Raw genomic sequence first — 17,810 nt, forward strand, 5'->3', positions numbered from 1 at the left:
GCATGCTCTGTTGCCTGTGTCTATGTGCCTGTGGTTCTGTCAGTGTGATCATGTGATGTATCTGACCCCAGGAATGTGTCAATAAAGTTTCCCCTTCCTGGGACAATGAATTCACGGTGTTCTTATTTCAATTTCCAGGAGTGTATATATGGTCCAAGTTTCATCGAGCTGCGCTCTTGGCAGTGACATGTCACGCGAAAGTTACTTTCGTTCTTAAGTTTTGCACACCAGTGTACTACACACTTTAAAAATGGCTACACAGCTGAAACTGTACAGTAATGGAGAAGGAAAAAAAAAGGATATTTTAATTCGGCACAAAAGTTATCTCCTGAAAACTAGTAAAAAAACTCTCCAGAGTTATTACAAAAAAGAGGATTTCTTTCAAAAGCGTTCTCATTTATGACAAAATCTGGAAACATTGTTTGATGGGGAAATTAGAAATAATGATCCACAACAGTTCAGACCAATCTTGTTACCTGCATAGTTTCTTTATGCTGGGATACACGATTTCAGTGCACCATTTTGAACTATTTACTACCCTCAACACCCGGAAAGTGTTATTTGTTAAACAAAACATACTGTTCTATTAAGGGATAATCAGTTTCTTAAGGACCACAACACAACTTGCATTCTCGCACAGTCTTTCCTCTCACCAATTTAGCATACCAGTAATTGTGAGATCATTATAAACACCTCCAGTGGACAGAGAATAAAACAACTGTTACACGGCAGAAATATATTATGGGCAAACGTAAAATTTTCTCAAAGTTCTCTCCAGACAGGACAATCCAGGCCAATGTCCCATGTAACAATCAGATCGACAGACAGACAGAAAGCTGAATGAATAGCAGAGCAAACTCAGAAGATATTGTTTCACCTCGCACGAGCAAGAGGTCTGACTCGTAAACTCAGCAACATGAACTCAGTGAAGAGATGATGAAATATCATTCTAACAGCACAGGTTGATTTCACATGAGAGAGTAAAAGTTTCACAAGAATATCTATAGCCCTGATGATGGCAGACAGGTAATAAGCTGAAGCTATGAAAGCCATTCTTTTGATACAGAGGGGTGATGATGATCACTGAAGAGCCCTGAAAAGTAGGCCATGTCAGTCATCGCTGGCTGGACATAACTTCACTGCTTCAGCAGAGAAATAATAAATACTCAAGCTTCCACATCTTCCCTTCAATTACGTTGCAGTACACCAGCGATGATGATGAACCTTCAATGTGCTGCTACCATTCACCAAAATGTCTTCTGCTTTCAAAACTGCCACCTGTGTGATCTGATGTACTAGGTCGCTGTGAGCTGCTGACCTCTCAATCATTGATGAGAAAACTTGGGAGAAGTCTACCTCCAGCATGCTGAGCAGAGTTAATAGTGTTTGGCACAATGTTCCCTGTCACAGAATCTGGGAGGAGTGGTAACCACTGCTGCCCCGACTAGTAACTGTAAGCACACATCGACATCCCCAGCCTTCCTAGGTGGAAGAGCTATGCTGTTGTCCTCCTCCACACCGTGCAGAGCTGCTGAGACCCATGCACACCCCTTCAATGTCCATGAGAGTGCTCTGGAGATACACAGTCAATGTCCAGGGCAGTGATGCCTGCTCCATGGACTACTCCAGCCATTAGTGAGACAAGCCACCCACCTGACACCATGTTTATGTGAATGTACACTGTTGGGGCAACACCTTCAGAAGATTGCTGAGACAGTGTCAGCACATTCGGAGATCATGTACTGCACTGTTGCTGGCCTGAGCACCACCACACAGAAGAATCACGATTGTAAACTTTAAAGTGATAAATTCGTGTTCCACTAATGTTGTATCATTATTGAAAAGTCTGCCAACAAGCCTGCTCCACCACACACTGCACTTCGTCATACCAACAACAGTATCTGTCATTCCAACAACAGTACTGGTCTCAACCCATGCACTTAAAATTGGTGTCAGGAGAGTTTATGTAGTCTGCCACCATCATAGCAGAACCAAGTCTACAACACCATTGTCATCACCATCTGGACATCCATCATGACACAATGCAGTGCGTTGAGTGAGCATTTTCCTGACAGCCTTTCCAATTGTGTTATTGTTTGTGGCCATGTCAAATCGTACTGATTAATTCTACTCTCAGAGTGTCATTTGTTTAACTGTGGGAACCTGCAGAGTTGCCATTGTTTATAGGAAATACCAGGGAAATGTATTTATAAGGCCCTGAATTGCCTTGGATTACAACGGTACCAGCTACGTATGGCGCTTGTTGCAGCTACGTGTGACACTTGTTGGGTTTGGGCAATAGGTGTAGCACTGTTCAGTCGCATTGGGTCATAATCAGGTGTAAAAACCAATTTGTTTCATTGTTGTGTGTACAAATTTGTACTGTTGCTCACAGGACTGTCTTCTGGAGCAACCAAGGATTATCACTCATTGTATTTAAGTATTGTATTTAAGTATGGGGTAGTGATTATTCATGAGTAGCCATGGTGGTGGAACGTTAAGTTGTAAGAAGTCTTTGACTGTAGTGTATCTATGTATCTGCATTGTTATTTTGTGCTGTTCTCTTTTGTTGGGTTTTGTATAATTGTTAGTAGGTCAACAATATCATTGTCGATTCCACAGATGACTACCCTGGAGGAAACACTGATAAATTTATCAGCTGCAGTAATTCATTTAAGGATAGCACAGCAACTCACGAGTACTAGCAGCATATGCTTCAAATAGTGAATGCATATAATGCAGCTTTTGAGTTAAAAAAAAAAGATGATAAAGAAAGAGGAAGTATATAAGTAAGAGGAAAAATGGAATGGTTGGTGGGAGGAAAATGGTTAGTCCAGTGTTAAAACAAGCTGAGAAGAGACATGAATTACATTTGAAAAGTAATCGTCTGAGACTACACTATGCGAACAGGTGTCAGGAATCAAAAGTTGTTGATGCAAAGTAACATAGATTAATGTAAAAGTATCAGCTTGAATATCTTATGAAACTGTGGAGTGTGAAGTATCCACAGTACCAGATGAAGTAAGTGTGTGCTATATGGAAGCAAATGAGTATAAGCAAGTATTGGTTTAGGTGCAGTAGTATCTATGCCATTTGGTGATAATGATGGTTATTTTGAGGCTATGGGGTCTGCACCCAGTGTACAAGGAAGTACATGTGCCACTAACTTTTGCATTGTGCAGACAATGATTTTAAGGTACATACTATGGGGAATGACAATATTAGATCTGTTGTGAATGTTCTGGACAGTGGACTCGTACAGACACGTTTATTTCTGAAGGATGCAGATTTGTCACCACTTAGATTGGCACCACTATCTCCAAAGGAAGGGAGGAGGAGGAAGCAGAGAAGGAAAAATGCTTGCAACATTACATATTGAGTCGACAAGACCAAATCCATGCAGGAACATGTGCCTGACGATCACAGTACATTTTATGATACTTGCAACATTATAGAAAATGAAGGTAAGAAAAGATAATGTTTAATTGTTCTTAAAAGCATAGTCAAATTCAGAGAGACAGTGTTTCAGCCGAAGGAGACATTTGTAAGTGTTACATTATCACGAAAATATAGTCACGAAAGCAGAACCACCCAAACTGTACATGGCATCACTAAGAGTCGATGCACACAAAGTGCTGAAGAGCACAAGGAAGTTGGTTGTAAAAAGAAAAGGTACAAAAAAGCATCACATTGCAAGGCATATCCAATCTATAAGTAACTGTAGAATACAAGAGGTAACCAGCTATGTTGACCAGTATGTCGTATGTGGTAGTACTATGAGTAGCAGTTGTGTAAGCATAGTCTCAGGATGTGTCTGTTGTGAAAATGTAAGGGAAACCTTTGACTCAAAGACAAAGTTCCACATGATGTAGCAAAAAGTGGTTTAAAAATTCACCAGACTGACACCTTCCCTGGGCAAACATGAGAAATAAACAGTAGTAATAAGGAATATAAAAGTGGATTGTAAACTTTTATTAGAGAATATGGCCTAAACAGAGAATATAAGATTAAGAACAAACAGAACAAAAAACCTTGTGAATAAACTTTTCAAATGTTTCAATAAGAGAACATTGTAAAGTTTTAATCATGCACGTTTCAGAGGCAAACTAAGAAAATTTTGGGGCAAATTTTTAAAGGCAAGGAAAATGTTACACAGCAGAAGCATATTATGAGAAAATATAAAATTTTCTCAAAGTCCTATGAAGCCAGTGCAAGTCAGGCCAATGCCCCCTGTCATAATCACAAACAGGCAAATAGCCAACAATGCAAACAGCAGAGTAAATCTAGAACACATTGTCTCACCTCCCATGGCCAAGAGGCCTCAATTGTATACTCAGCAACATGACCTCAGCAAGAAGACATAATGTCATTCTAACAGCACAGCTATTTCATAAGAGAGAGTAAAAGTTTCACAAGAACACCTATCAGTCTGTTGATATGGTGGAAAAGCAACAAGCTGAAGCCCTGAATGCCATTCTGGTGAAACAGAGGGATGGTAAAAACTGTCGAGCCAGGGAAAGTAGGCCAAATTTAGTCATCACCAGCCAGCCATAAAATCAATGTCTCAGCCGAGCAGCAATAAATACGCAGGCTTCTGGGCTTTCCCTTACATTACATTGCATTACACCAGATACGAGGCTGAACCTGTGATGTGCTGCTACCATTTGCCAAGATGACTTCCGTCTTCGAAACTGCTAGCTGTTTGGTCTGATGTACTCTGTTGCTGTGAGCTGCTGGCCTCGCAACCACTGATGAGAAGACTTGGAGCTTCCACCTCCAGTTTGCTGTGCCCAACTCATGGTGTTTGGCACACTGTACGCCTGTTACATAATTCTGGGGGGTGCACTAACTGCCGCTGCCCCTGAAAAGTACCCGTAACCAGGCTTCGATATCCCTGGCATTCCTCAGTGGAAGGGCTATGCTGTCGCTTACGTCCACACCATGAGTAGCTATCGAGAGATTACCAGAGCACACCCCTCCGATGTACACAAGTGTGCTCTGGTAATACGCAGTCACTGTCCCAAGCGGCAACAATTGTTGTACGGGCTACGCCAGCTGCCACCGAGACCAGCCACCCAGCTGACAGTGGATTTACGTGTACAGATGCTGCCAGGGAAGTAATCTGTGAAGATTGCCGAGACAGCGTCACTACGTTCCGAGGCCACGTGCCGCACTGCCACTGGCTCGGGCAGTGCCACAGAGAAGGATACGTGATATTAAACTTTAAATTAATAAATTATTGTTCAACTAATGTTGTATTATTAGTGCCTAGTGCACCAACTGGCTCGCTCCACCACACTCAACACACTGTTATCTCAAAACGGATGAGGTATCGACCCAGGCCCCTACCTAACCAATAACATAATGTGTTCGATGGAAATCGTGTAATACCTAAATCGTAGTGACTTGACACTGATTTCTATTTGGCTTCTGACAAATATGGGCAACATCATTCACATAGCTGCCACGAAATTTGATAAATTCCAGGACCCTCACTAGACATAGCACGAACCTCTGTACAGACCACATTCCTCTGTGACACGTCACGTTTGACCTCTCAATAGCTTTGAAATTTTAAGGGCTATGTACATCAGTGCTTCAGGTACATCAGCCGCAAACTTTCATTAGAAACCAATAAAACTGAATTACTACCTGTGATAATGTATTACCTTTGTAAGGTTTAACACAAATGAATACAAAAGAAGAGTTGGATTTAGTATTAAAATGATTAAGAAGCAGACTGCTGAGCTCGGGTATGGTTACGCATATTCTGAAGGTGACAAAGGCTCTGTGTCTTCGTAAATCTTTTCCCTAGACTGGTGTTGCATCTTTTCAACACTAACCAAATATTCATCCTAATGAACATAACTCAATAACTGTTTAAGTAAGAGTTAGTTTCTCCAATACTCTGTAACAGTAGATGAAAAAATTGATTCACAATTACATGTAACAGAATGGTGTTCAGACTACTTCACAAGTGTAGAACGATCAATGGGTAGTATTAATTATTTTTGGTTGTAATGGCTATGTTTGTGAACTGTGACTCTGTGGGATAATTATTATGTTAGATTAAACATAAAACAAATAAAAGTGACTGGTAGCAGAAATTACAAATAAATAGGTAGTATTAAACTTCACTACCAGACACGTTGAAGGATATTGTTCAGCCTGAAACACATACATCTGAGAAAGGAGGTGGTTCACTTCCATCATGACAAGCCCCAACACACATCCCAACCATTACTGCAAATTCACATAAGCACAGTAACTAATACACGATTAATTTCTTATTATTGCTGTTGAAACTTTTTTTTTTTTTTTTTTGTGGTTTTAGGGCGCACAACTTCAATGGTCATTAGCGCCCAGACTACGTTAGGAATGCACCGCGAGGCACAAGTTTAAAACAGCAACTAAAAGGGAAAACACAATAAAAGACAGACTGACAGGCATAGGATTAAAAAAACAGCATAATCAAATGTCCTTAGAGAGGTTTGTCAAGTTGATAAAACGAAGAACGCGAGCAGCTGCTCGTGGGTCATCCGCTAAAATGGCATCTAGAGTACATGGCAGGCCAAAATCAAGACGCAGTGTGTTAAAATCCGGACAGGACGTTAAAATGTGGCGGACCGGCAGAAATTGCCCACATGGGCAGAACGGCGCCGGCGCAGCCATCAGCAGATGGCGATGGCTGAATTGGCAGTGTCCAATTCGTAACCGGACCAAAACGACCTCCTCCCGCCGAGAAGGGCGTGAGGAGGACGGCCAAGCCGCGGGAAGAGGTTTCAAGGCCCGAAGCTTGTTGTCCGTAAGTGCAGCCCAATCGGCATGCCACAGCGATAAAATGCGCCGACAAATGACCCTGCTACAATCTGATGAAGGGACACAACAAGAAGCTGTCCAAGGCTGGAGGACCGCAGCCTTGGCTGCGGCATCTGCAGCTTCGTTTCCAGGGATACCAATATGGCCAGGAACCCACATAAAGCTAACCGGAGAACCATCGTCCACCAGCTGCTGAAGAGAGCATTGGATCCGGTGCATGAAAGGGTGAACCGGATACGGATCACTGAGGCTCTGGAGTGCGCTCAGGGAATCGGAGCAGATGACATACGCAGAATGTCGGTGGCGGCAGATGTAAATAACAGCCTGGTAGAGGGCAAAGAGCTCAGCTGTGAAGACCGAACAATGGCCATGGAGCCGGTATTTGAAACTTTGTGCCCCGACAATAAAAGAACACCCGACCCCGTCATTGGTCTTAGAGCCATCTGTATAAATGAAGGTCATATTAATGAACTTCGAACGAAGTTCGACAAAACGGGAGTGGTATACTGAACCGGGGGTAACCTCCTTTGGGAGAGAGCTGAGATCAAGGTGAATGCGAACCTGAGCCTGGAGTCAAGGTGGCGTGTGGCTCTCGCCCACTCGAAAGGTTGCAGGGAGTGAAAAATCAAGGTGTTGAAGGAGGCGACGAAAGCGAACTCCAGGGGTAGCAGGGCAGAGACATACAACCCGTATTGACGGTCGAGAGAGTCGTCAAAAAAGGAACGATAAGACGGGCGGTCGAGCATTAACAGTAGCCGACAGGCATACCGACAAAGCAGTATATCGCGCTGGTAGGTGAGTGGCAATTCACCAGCTTCAACATGAAGACTCTCGACAGGACTAGTATAAAACGCTCCGATCACAAGACGTAAACCCCGATGTTGTATGGAGTTGAGGCGGCGTAAGATGGATGGCCGTGCAGAGGAGTATACGAAGCTCCCATAATCCAGCTTGGAGTGGACGATCGACCAATATAGGCAAAGTAGGAAGGTTCGATCCGCTCTCCACGACATACCACTGAGAACACGGAGGACATTTAAAGAACGGGTACAACGGGCAGCCAAATATGACACACGTGGAGACCAGCTAAGTTTCCTGTCAAATGTTAAGACCTAAAAATTTTGTTGTCTCCACGAATGGGAGAGCAACGGGACCGAGTCGTAAGGATGGTGGGAGAAACTCTTTGTAGCGCCAGAAGTTAATACAGACAGTCTTCTCGGCAGATAAACGGAAGCCATTCGCAACACTCCAGGAGTAAAGATGGTCAAGAGAACGCTGAAGACAGCGCTCCAGGAAACATGTACGCTGCGCGCTGCAATAGATGGTAAAATCGTCCACGAAAAGGGAGCCTGATACATCAGCAGGGAGGCAATCCATTATTGGATTGATCGCGATGGCGAAGAGAGCGACGCTCAAAACTGAGCCCTGTGGCACCCCATTCTCCTGGCGAAAGGTGTCTGACAGGACAGAACCCACACGTACCCTGAACTGTCGATCCATTAAAAAAGAACGAATAAAAAGAGGGAGGCAACCGCGAAGGCCCCGTGTATGCATGGTGCGGAGAATGCCCGCCCTCCAAAAGGTGTCGTAAGCCTTCTCCAAATTAAAGAACACAGCCGCGGTCGGGTGCTTCTGCAAAAAGTTATTCATAATGATGGTCGACAAGGTAACCAGATGGTCAACAGCAGAGCGGCGCCTACGAAATCCACATTGTACATTGGTAAGTAGGCGTCGAGATTCGAGCAGCCAAACCAAACGAGATTTAACCATTCGCTCCATCACCTTACAGACACAGCTGGTAAGCGAGATGGGTCGATAACTGGAAAGCAAGTGCTTGTCCTTCCCCGGCTTAGGAATCGGTACAACAATAGACTCGCGCCAGCATGCGGGAACATGTCCCTCAATCCAGATGCGATTATAAGTATGAAGAAGGAAACCTTTACCCGCAGGAGAAAGGTTCTTCAGCATCTGAATATGAATAGAATCACGCCCTGGAGCGGAGGACCGTGACCGGGCAAGTGCGTTTTCGAGTTCCCGCATGGTGAATGGGGCATTATAATTTTCACGATTCGAGGAGCGGAAGTTAGGTGGCCTAGCCTCCTCTGCCTGTTTGCGGAGGAGGAAGGCAGGGTGGTAATGAGCGGAGCTCGAAACCTCTGCGAAAAAGCGGCCGAAGGCATTGGAGACATCCTCAGGGGCCACAAGGTCGTCATTCGCGGCCGTCAAGGCAGAAACTGGTGAGTGGACCTTAGTGCCAGATAGCCGGCGCAGGCTACCCCATACAACAGAAGAAGGAGTAAAACTGTTGAAGGTGCTTGTGAAAGCAGTCCAGCTGGCTTTCTTTAATAATATGACGACACTGAGCAAATAATCGTTTATAATTGATACAATTCGCCACTATAGGGTGGCGTTTAAAGGTGCGTAAAGCACGTCGACGAGCACGTAAAGCGTCTCTACATGCCGCGGTCCACCAGGGAACCGGTACGCGACGTGGAGAAGAAGCAGGGTGAGCGATGGAATATTCAGCAGCAGTGAGAATGACTTCCGTGAGGTGTGCGACCTGACTATCGCAGCTTGTGAAGGTTTGATCCTGAAAGGTCCCCCTGGAAGAGAAGAGCCCCCAGTCTGCTTTGGAGATGTTCCAACTAGATGAGCACGGAGAGGGGGTATGCTGCAGGAGATGGATAACACACGGGAAGTGGTCGCTCGAATATGTATCAGAAAGTGCATACCACTCAAACCGGCGTGCAAGTTGAGTAGTACATATAGAGAGGTCTAAATGGGAATAGGTGTGAGATGTGTCCGAAAGAAAAGTAGGGGCTCCAGTATTGAGGCAGACAAGATTGAGCTGGTTGAAAAGGTCTGCTAACAGGGAGCCCCTCGGGCAGGATGCTGGAGAGCCCCAAAGGGGATGGTGGGCATTGAAGTCTCCAATTAACAAAAATGGTGCAGGTAGCTGAGCAATAATTTGCATCATGTCTGCCCTGGTAACGGCAGACGACGATGGAGTGTAAACGGTACAAATGTAAAATGTAAAAGTGGGGAGAGTAATTCGGATGGCAACTGCCTGCAGGCCGGTGTGCAATGTGATGGGATCGTAGTAAATATTATCCCAGACCAGCAACATAACCCCTCCATGAGCCGGAATACCTACCACAGGGGGGTAGGTCAAAACGCAAAAAGGTGTAGTGTGCCAAGGCAATTTGATCGCATGGGCGTAGCTTCGTTTCCTGGAGGGCTACGACGAACGGACGGTGCAAGCGGAGCAGCAACTTCAAGTCCTCTCGGTTGGAGCGAATGCTGCGAATATTCCAGTGAATAAGTGCCATCGTAAGAAGAAAAGGAAGATGACGAAGGGGTCACCTCGAAGGCCGCTGAGGGCCCAGCTTCGAGCGAGCACTGCCGCCGCTATCAGTAGGCGGACAGTCATCGTCCATTGGTTCTATAGGTTCATCGGCCGTCTTGGTAAGATGGCCTGGAGGGGGAGCTTCCTCTGCCGATGACCGGCCAGATGGTCGGCTACCAGCGGTGCGGCCAGTCGAAACGGATGATGGCCTGGGGCGGCAACCGCTGGGTGGCGCAGGAGAAGAAATGCGCCGTGGCGGAGAAGGAGAACTGTGCTTCCTATGAGCCTTCTTGGAAGGTCGTTTGGTGGAAGTACTGGTCGATGGCTGGGAGTTCGAGGTACGTAGGAAGTCTGCACGGGACGATTCCTTCTTGAAGGCCCGTGCATCTGAGTTCGGGGTCTTCATCTTGGCAGAAGCTGATAAAGGGGCTTGTGTCTGTGGGGTGACGGGAGGAAGAGGAGACGTCGACCGCGCAATCTTAGCACTGGCTGAATGGACGACCGTGGTGCTGAAGGTCAGATCGCATGTCTGAGTTGTCACCTCCCTGGTAGTCCGAGGAGAGGCGAGGACAGTACTGTATTTCCCCGCTGGGAGCAGCATGGGCTTCCTACTAGCAAATAGCTTGCGAGCAGCCGAGGTGGACACTTCCTCTTTGACCCAAATTTCTTGGATACAGCGTTCTTCCTTATAGATGGGACAGTCGCGGGAAGATGCTGCATGGGCACCCTGACAGTTCACACAACGAGGAGACGGAGGTGGACAGTCACCCTAATGGGCATCCCTGGCACAAGTGACACATTTAGCCGCATTGGAACAAGACTGGCGAGTGTGATTAAAACGCTGACACTGGTAGCAGCGCGTAGGTGTCGGGACATAGGGGTGAACAGAAATAACCTCGTAGCCCGCTTTGATGCGCGATGGCAGCTGAACACTATCAAAGGTCAAGAAAAGTGTCCGGATCGGTACAAGGTCATTGTTGACCTTTTTCATGACCCTATGGACAGCCGTCACGCCCTGCTCAGCGAGGAAAGACTGAATCTCCTCGTCAGTCAATCCGTCGAGTGATCTAGTATAAACCACACCACGAGACGAATTCAAAGTTCGGTGAGCCTCCACCCGGACAGGGAACGTGTACAGGAGTGTGGCTCGAAGCAGTTTTTGTGCCTGAAAGGCGCTCTCAGTTTCTAGTAACAAGGTACCATTACGCAACCTGTGGGGCAGGCGGTAGTACTTTTGTCACTGGTGGCTGGTAAAGTTTCCGTTTGTGGGCAGAAGTTGAGAGAGAAGAAGAAGAGAAATCCATTGCAGAGGAATCCCCCATGATTGCCAGCGTCTCAGATGGCGTGCTCCTTCCTTGTGGGGACCCTCTCAGAGGACACTCCCGCCTTAGGTGAATGTTGACACCTCAGGTCACACCTCGCGAGAAACAGACGGAGGGACCAATCGGCATGGTCAGAAGGTATCAGCTCAGGCAATCACCCCTCCCTGGGCCTGGCCTTTACCAGGGGGTACGTGCGTGCCTTACTTGTCTACCCAGGGCGGGGAATTACGCGTTACCCCATCACCGGCTACGCGTGCGAATGCGTGGGTCGGCCTTCAGGCACGCACAGGAAGGAAGGAAGAAGAGGAAAAAGAAGAGAGAGAGGACAGACTGTCTCAAACGCTGAGGCGGAGACCAGAGAAGGCAAGGAGGAGGCGGCAAGGAGGAGGAGGCGGCAAGGAGGAGGAGGAGGCGGCAAGGAGGAGGAGGAGGCGGCAAGGAGGAGGAGGAGGCGGCAAGGAGGAGGAGGAGGCGGCAAGGAGGAGGAGGAGGCGGCAAGGAGGAGGAGGAGGCGGCAAGGAGGAGGAGGAGGCGGCAAGGAGGAGGAGGAGGCGGCAAGGAGGAGGAGGAGGCGGCAAGGAGGAGGAGGAGGCGGCAAGGAGGAGGAGGCGGCAAGGAGGAGGAGGCGGCAAGGAGGAGGAGGCGGCAAGGAGGAGGAGGCGGCAAGGAGGAGGAGGCGGCAAGGAGGAGGAGGCAAGGAGGAGGAGGCAAGGAGGAGGAGGCAAGGAGGAGGAGGCAAGGAGGAGGAGGCAAGGAGGAGGAGGCAAGGTAAAGAGTAAGGAAGACAGTGAGATGGAGAAGAACAAAGAAAGGAACCAACCAAAGGAAGGAAGAAACGAGAAGAAGTGAAAAACCAAAATGACCACAAATATAGGTCGTGGAACCGTCCGTCTCCGGACGCAGGCGCTAACTACCCCCTTGAGGGGGAGGGACTCCTTTTAGTCGCCTCTTACGACAGGCAGGAATACCTCGGTCCTATTCTGACCCCTGGACCCGCAGGGGGGGCTGTTGAAACTGTCGAATGCAATGCTAGGTCAGATGTATAATATTCCTTTGAATATAATTAACAAATTTTATAGACCACTTTTAGGATAAACCATAGTTTTACACTGGGTTAAATGTGTTATAATGCCATATAAATCACGCTCATATGGGTATTTTCATTATTTTCATAGACAGCTGTGTATAACAAAAGATATTGTTACAATTTTAGCCCCATTTAAAAACAGAAAAAAATTCTAGGCTGGTATGACAGACACACAGATTTTGCACAAATCTTAACTTAGTCATAGTACAAAAAATTCAGGATTGAATATGACAATATTATGAAAAGAATACAGCATACAGACGAGATGTTGGGTTGCAGACAGGCACACCAAAAAGACTGCTAAACACGTGATCTTTAGGCCAAAATGCCTTTTTTGAAAACAGACAAGACACACATACATTAATGCAAGCACAACACACACACACACACACACACACACACACACACACACACACACACACACACACACACACACACACATGACGACTGTCTCATGTTACTGAGGTCAGAGTGTGAGCAACAGTGCATGATGGGGGAAGCGGTCAGGGTGGTGGCGATAGGCTGGGGTGGGGAGGGAGAGGGGTTGCAGGGTAGGGGTGGGGGATGGTTAAGTGCTGCTTGTGGGACCAAGTAGGGACATGGTGGTGACAGAGTAGCCAAGTTAAGCGCAGTTGGGAGGTTAGATAGGGGGTGGGGGGACAGAGCTGAAAAGGATATATGTAGAAGAGTGGGCATAAGGGGGAGGGAGGGGGGGAGAGACTGTGGGTGTGTTGGTGGAACAGAAGGCTGTGTAATGCTGCCAGGGAGCAGGAAAGGGGATAGATGGGTGAAGGACAGGGACTGACAAAGGTTGAGGCCAGACGGGTTACAGAAATGTAGGATATATTGCAGAGAAAGTTAGCACCTGCACATTTCAGAAAAGCTGGCATTGGCAGGAAGGATTCAGAGGGCACAGGCTGTGAAGCAGTCACTGAAGTGAAGAATGTTGTTTTAGGCAGCACAGTCAGTGACTGGGTGGTCCAGCTGTCTTTTGGCCACAGTTTGTCAGTGGTCACTCATGGGGACAGGCAGTTTGTTGGTCGTCAGGCCCACATAGAATGCAGCACAGTGGTCGCAGCTTAGCTTATACATCGCATGACTAGTTTCACAGGTATCCTTGCCTTTGATGGGATAGGTGACACCTGTGACTGGACTGAAATGGGTCGAGGCATTAAGTCTATTACAGGCATATGGTCAGTGAGGCAAGGGGATGGGAACAGGGGTGGAGCAGGGATGGGCAAGGATCTTGCTTAGGTTTGGTGGGCGCGGAATACCACTGTGGGAGGGATGGGAAGGATAGTAGGTAGGATATTCCTCATTTCAGGGCACAATGAGAGGCAGTCAAAACCCTAGAGAAGAATGTGATTCAGTTTCTCCAGTCCTGGATGGTATTGAATCACAAGAGTAGTGCTCCTTTGTGGCTGGACAGCAGGACTCTAGGAGGTGGTGGGTGACTGGAGAGAGAGGGCATGGAAGATCTGTTTCTGTATAAGTCTGGGAGGGTAATTCTAGTATGTTAAGACCTCAGTGAGACCTTTGGTATATTTGGAAAAGGACTGCTCATCACTACAGATGCAACAGCTGTGAGTGGCTAAGCTGCATGGAAAGTACTTCTAGGCATGGAATGGGTGGCATCTGTTGAAGTGGGGGTATTGCTGGTGGTTAGTAGGTTTGATATCGACAGAGGTTACTGGTGCAGCCATCTTTAAGATGGAGGTCAACATTGAGGAAGGTGGCTTGTTGGGTTGAGGAGGACCAGGTGAAGTGAATGGGGGAGAAAGTGTTGAGGTTCTTGAGGAATGTGCATAAGGTATTCTCACTCATGACCCAGACCATAAAGATGTCATCAACAAATCTGAACCACATGAGGGGTTTGGGAATCTGGTTGGTTAGGAAGGATTCCTCTAGATGGCTCATGAATAGGTTGGTATAGGATGGTGCCATGTGGGTGTCCATTGCCATACCATGGATTTGTTTATAGGTGATGCCTTCACAGATGAAGTAAATGTTGATGGCTATATAATTGGTCGTGGAGACTGAGAAAGAGGTTGTAGGTTCGGATTCAGTCGGGAACTGGGAAAGGGGCTGTTCCATAGCAGCACGGGCATGGGCATTGGGGATGTTAACGTAAAGGAAGATGGCATCAATAGTGATGAGGGGGGCACCATGTGGTAAAGTAACAGTAACTATGGAGAGTCAGTGGAGGAATGGTTGGTGTCTTTTATGTGGGAGGGTAGGTTACGAGTAATAGGCTGAAGGTGGTGGCCTATGAGAGCAGAGATTCTATCAGTGGGGGCACAGTAACTAGCCACAAAGGGATCTTCTGGGTGGATGGGTTTATGGACTTTAGGAAGCATGCAGAAAGCAAGAGTGTAGGGAGTGGGTGGGGTGAGGGGGGGGGGGGGGGAGAGAGAGAGAGAGAGAGAGAGAGAGAGAGAGAGAGAGAGAGACTCAGGGGAATGGTTCTGGGATTAGCCTAAGGATTTGAGGAGGCCACCAACTCTCCATAGTTCTTGTTCCTTTACCATATGGCACCCTGCCCATCATCATTAACACCACCTCCCTGCACACTAACATCCCTAATGCCTATGGCCTTGCTGCTACTGAACACAACCCTTTCCAATGCCTGCCTGATTCCAAACCTACAACCTCTTTCCTGTTCACCATCACCAATTACATTTCACCCACAATTACTTCATCTTTTAAATGTATCACCTATAAACAAATCTGTGGTACAGCAATGGGCTCCTGCATGGCACTATTCTATAGTAACTATTCATAGGCAATCTAGAAGAATCCTTCTGAAGTGCTCACAATCCCAAACCCTTCACACGGTTTAGAATCATTGGTGATATCTTCATGATCTGGATCACAGGTGAGGACACCCCATCGACATTCTCCCAGACCCTCGACACCTACTCCCCCCCTTCACTTCACTTGGTCCTCCTCAAACCAACAAGCCACCTTCCTTGATGTTGCCCTCCGCCTGAAAGATAGCTACATCAGTACCTCCAGCCATATCAGACCTATCAACCACCAGCAAATACTTCCATTTCAACAGCTGCTGCCCATTCCATACCAAGAAACCCCTTCTGCACAGCAAAGCTACTCATGGTCACCATGTCTGCAGTGTTGAGCAGTCCCTCTTCAAATATACCAAAGGTCTTGCTGAGGCCTTCACCTGACCGAAATTACCCTCCCAACCTTGCACACAAACAGATTTCCCGTGCCTTATCTTTCCCATCACCCACTATTTCCCAGAGTTGCACCATCTGGCCACAAAGGAGTACTCCCCTTGTGGCTTAGTACCACCCAGAACTGGATCAACTGGAACACGTTCTTCACCAGAGTTTCAACTACCTCTTCTTGTGCCCTGAAATGAGAAATGTCCTACCCACTATCCTTCCCATCCCTCCTACAGTGGTATTCCATTGCCCATCAAACCTACACAATATCCTCTTTCATCCCTACTCCACCCCTGCTCGCAACCCCTTGTCTCACTGAACATACCCGTCATAGACCTTGATGCAAGACCTGTCCCACCACCACCACCACCTACTCCAGCTCGGTCACCAGCATCACTCATCCCATCAAAGGCAGGGCTACATGTAAAACTAGTCATGTGACCAATAAGCTAAGCTGCAACCACTGTCCTGCGTTCTACATTGTTACAACTGATAAGCTGCCTGTTGGCATGAATGGCTACCGACATACTGAGGACAAAAGATGGCTGGACCACGCAGTCATAGAGTGTGCTGCCCAAAACAACATTCTTCACTTCAATGACTGTTTCACAGCCTGTGCCATCTGAATCCTTCCTACCAACGCCAGCTTTTCTGCATTATGCAGGTGGGAACTTGCTCTGCAATATATCGCACATTCCTGTAACACATCTGGCCTCATCCTTTGTCAGTCCCTGTCCTTCACCCACCACTTCCCTGCTCCCTGTCCAACACTACACAGCATTCTGTTCCGCCAACACACCCACAGTCTCTCTCTCTCTCTCTCTCTCTCTCTCTCTCTCTCTCTCTCTCTCTCTCTCTCTCTCTCTCTCTCTGTGTGTGTGTGTGTGTGTGTGCTTGCATAAGTAAGTGAGTGTGTGTGTGTGTGTGTGTGTGTGTGTGCGTGCGTGCGTGCTCACGCGCACATGCACTTGTGTGTGCGCTCGCACGTGCGTGTGCGCGTGCATTTTTGATTTACTTTCAAAAAAGGCATTTTGGCTGAAAGCTCACATATTTAGCAGTCTTTTTTGGTGTGCCTGTCTGCGACTCCACATCTCCTCTACATGGTGAGAAGCAATCTATCCTTTTCATAATACTTTCATCACACATATAAGTACATTTTACAGTTCCTCCTGAAAGATATGATAATATGGTGTGTAGCTTACGAAGGCTCCTCAGGTACTACAGGATCCACTGTCCTAATTTTTCGAGGTATTACTACCACCTCAATATCATTTTCTGGAAAATCCAGGACATGGTGCAATGGATCCCGTTCCAGAAGCATTTGATTTAACTGAACAAATTCTTCATAATCCATTGGCTCCACAACGTCGTACAATGATGCCTGTAAATAAATATTGAATATTTAAAAAATATGCACTCAGTTAATATCCATAATTGTTTCATGGTCTTACAGGATTAATAAATGTGCATGTGCTCTCTCTCTCTCTCTCTCTCTCTCTCTCTCTCTCTCTCTCTCTCTCAACAACAACAACATGAATCCTACAGAAGATAATGTAGAAGAATCTATTCCCAACAAACAAGGCTACTGGGTTCTGTGATTATTCCTTATTAACTACATTTATAATCACAGATTCTTCTGATGTACATGTGTTAGGAAATGGCATACAGAGGGCACTGTAATGTATCTTATAACAGGTATTTCAGCTTGCTCAATTTTCTGTATTCACATGCCATCCTTCCTAGACTGTCATGGAGGAAAGGCGAGGTTTCAGTGTTGTCAATTACTTCTGCAACAGAGTACTTTTGGTGAACAACTTTAAGAACAGTTATCAAACATTGCACATATAAAAATCAAACATAACCTTATAAACAAAGAGAAAAAATCTGATAAATAGACTTTGGGGAACAATAAATGGTAGTTTTACTGCAGGAAAATGCCTAGCTAACACAGTGACAAGCTAAATTAGCAGAGACATAAAAGAAGGGGCAGGGAAATTGGCCAGATCTGGGTAAAATCTGAATGCTGGATTAATTACTGCTGGATGATAAAC

At 46.5% G+C, this 17,810-nt stretch overlaps 1 protein-coding gene across 1 annotated transcript in view; it reads right to left on the reverse strand.

Moving 5' to 3' along the window:
* LOC124721982 (dedicator of cytokinesis protein 7) overlaps positions 1–17,810 on the reverse strand; it is a 274,882-nt gene that overhangs the window by 216,126 nt on the left and 40,946 nt on the right. The window contains exon 3 of the mRNA XM_047247149.1: positions 16,962–17,140. Within this exon, the coding sequence (XP_047103105.1) occupies positions 16,962–17,140 (179 nt within the window). The remainder of the gene's footprint in view (positions 1–16,961; positions 17,141–17,810) is intronic.

The sequence above is a fragment of the Schistocerca piceifrons genome, chromosome X (assembly GCF_021461385.2).
Source record: "Schistocerca piceifrons isolate TAMUIC-IGC-003096 chromosome X, iqSchPice1.1, whole genome shotgun sequence".
NCBI lineage: Eukaryota > Metazoa > Arthropoda > Insecta > Orthoptera > Acrididae > Schistocerca > Schistocerca piceifrons.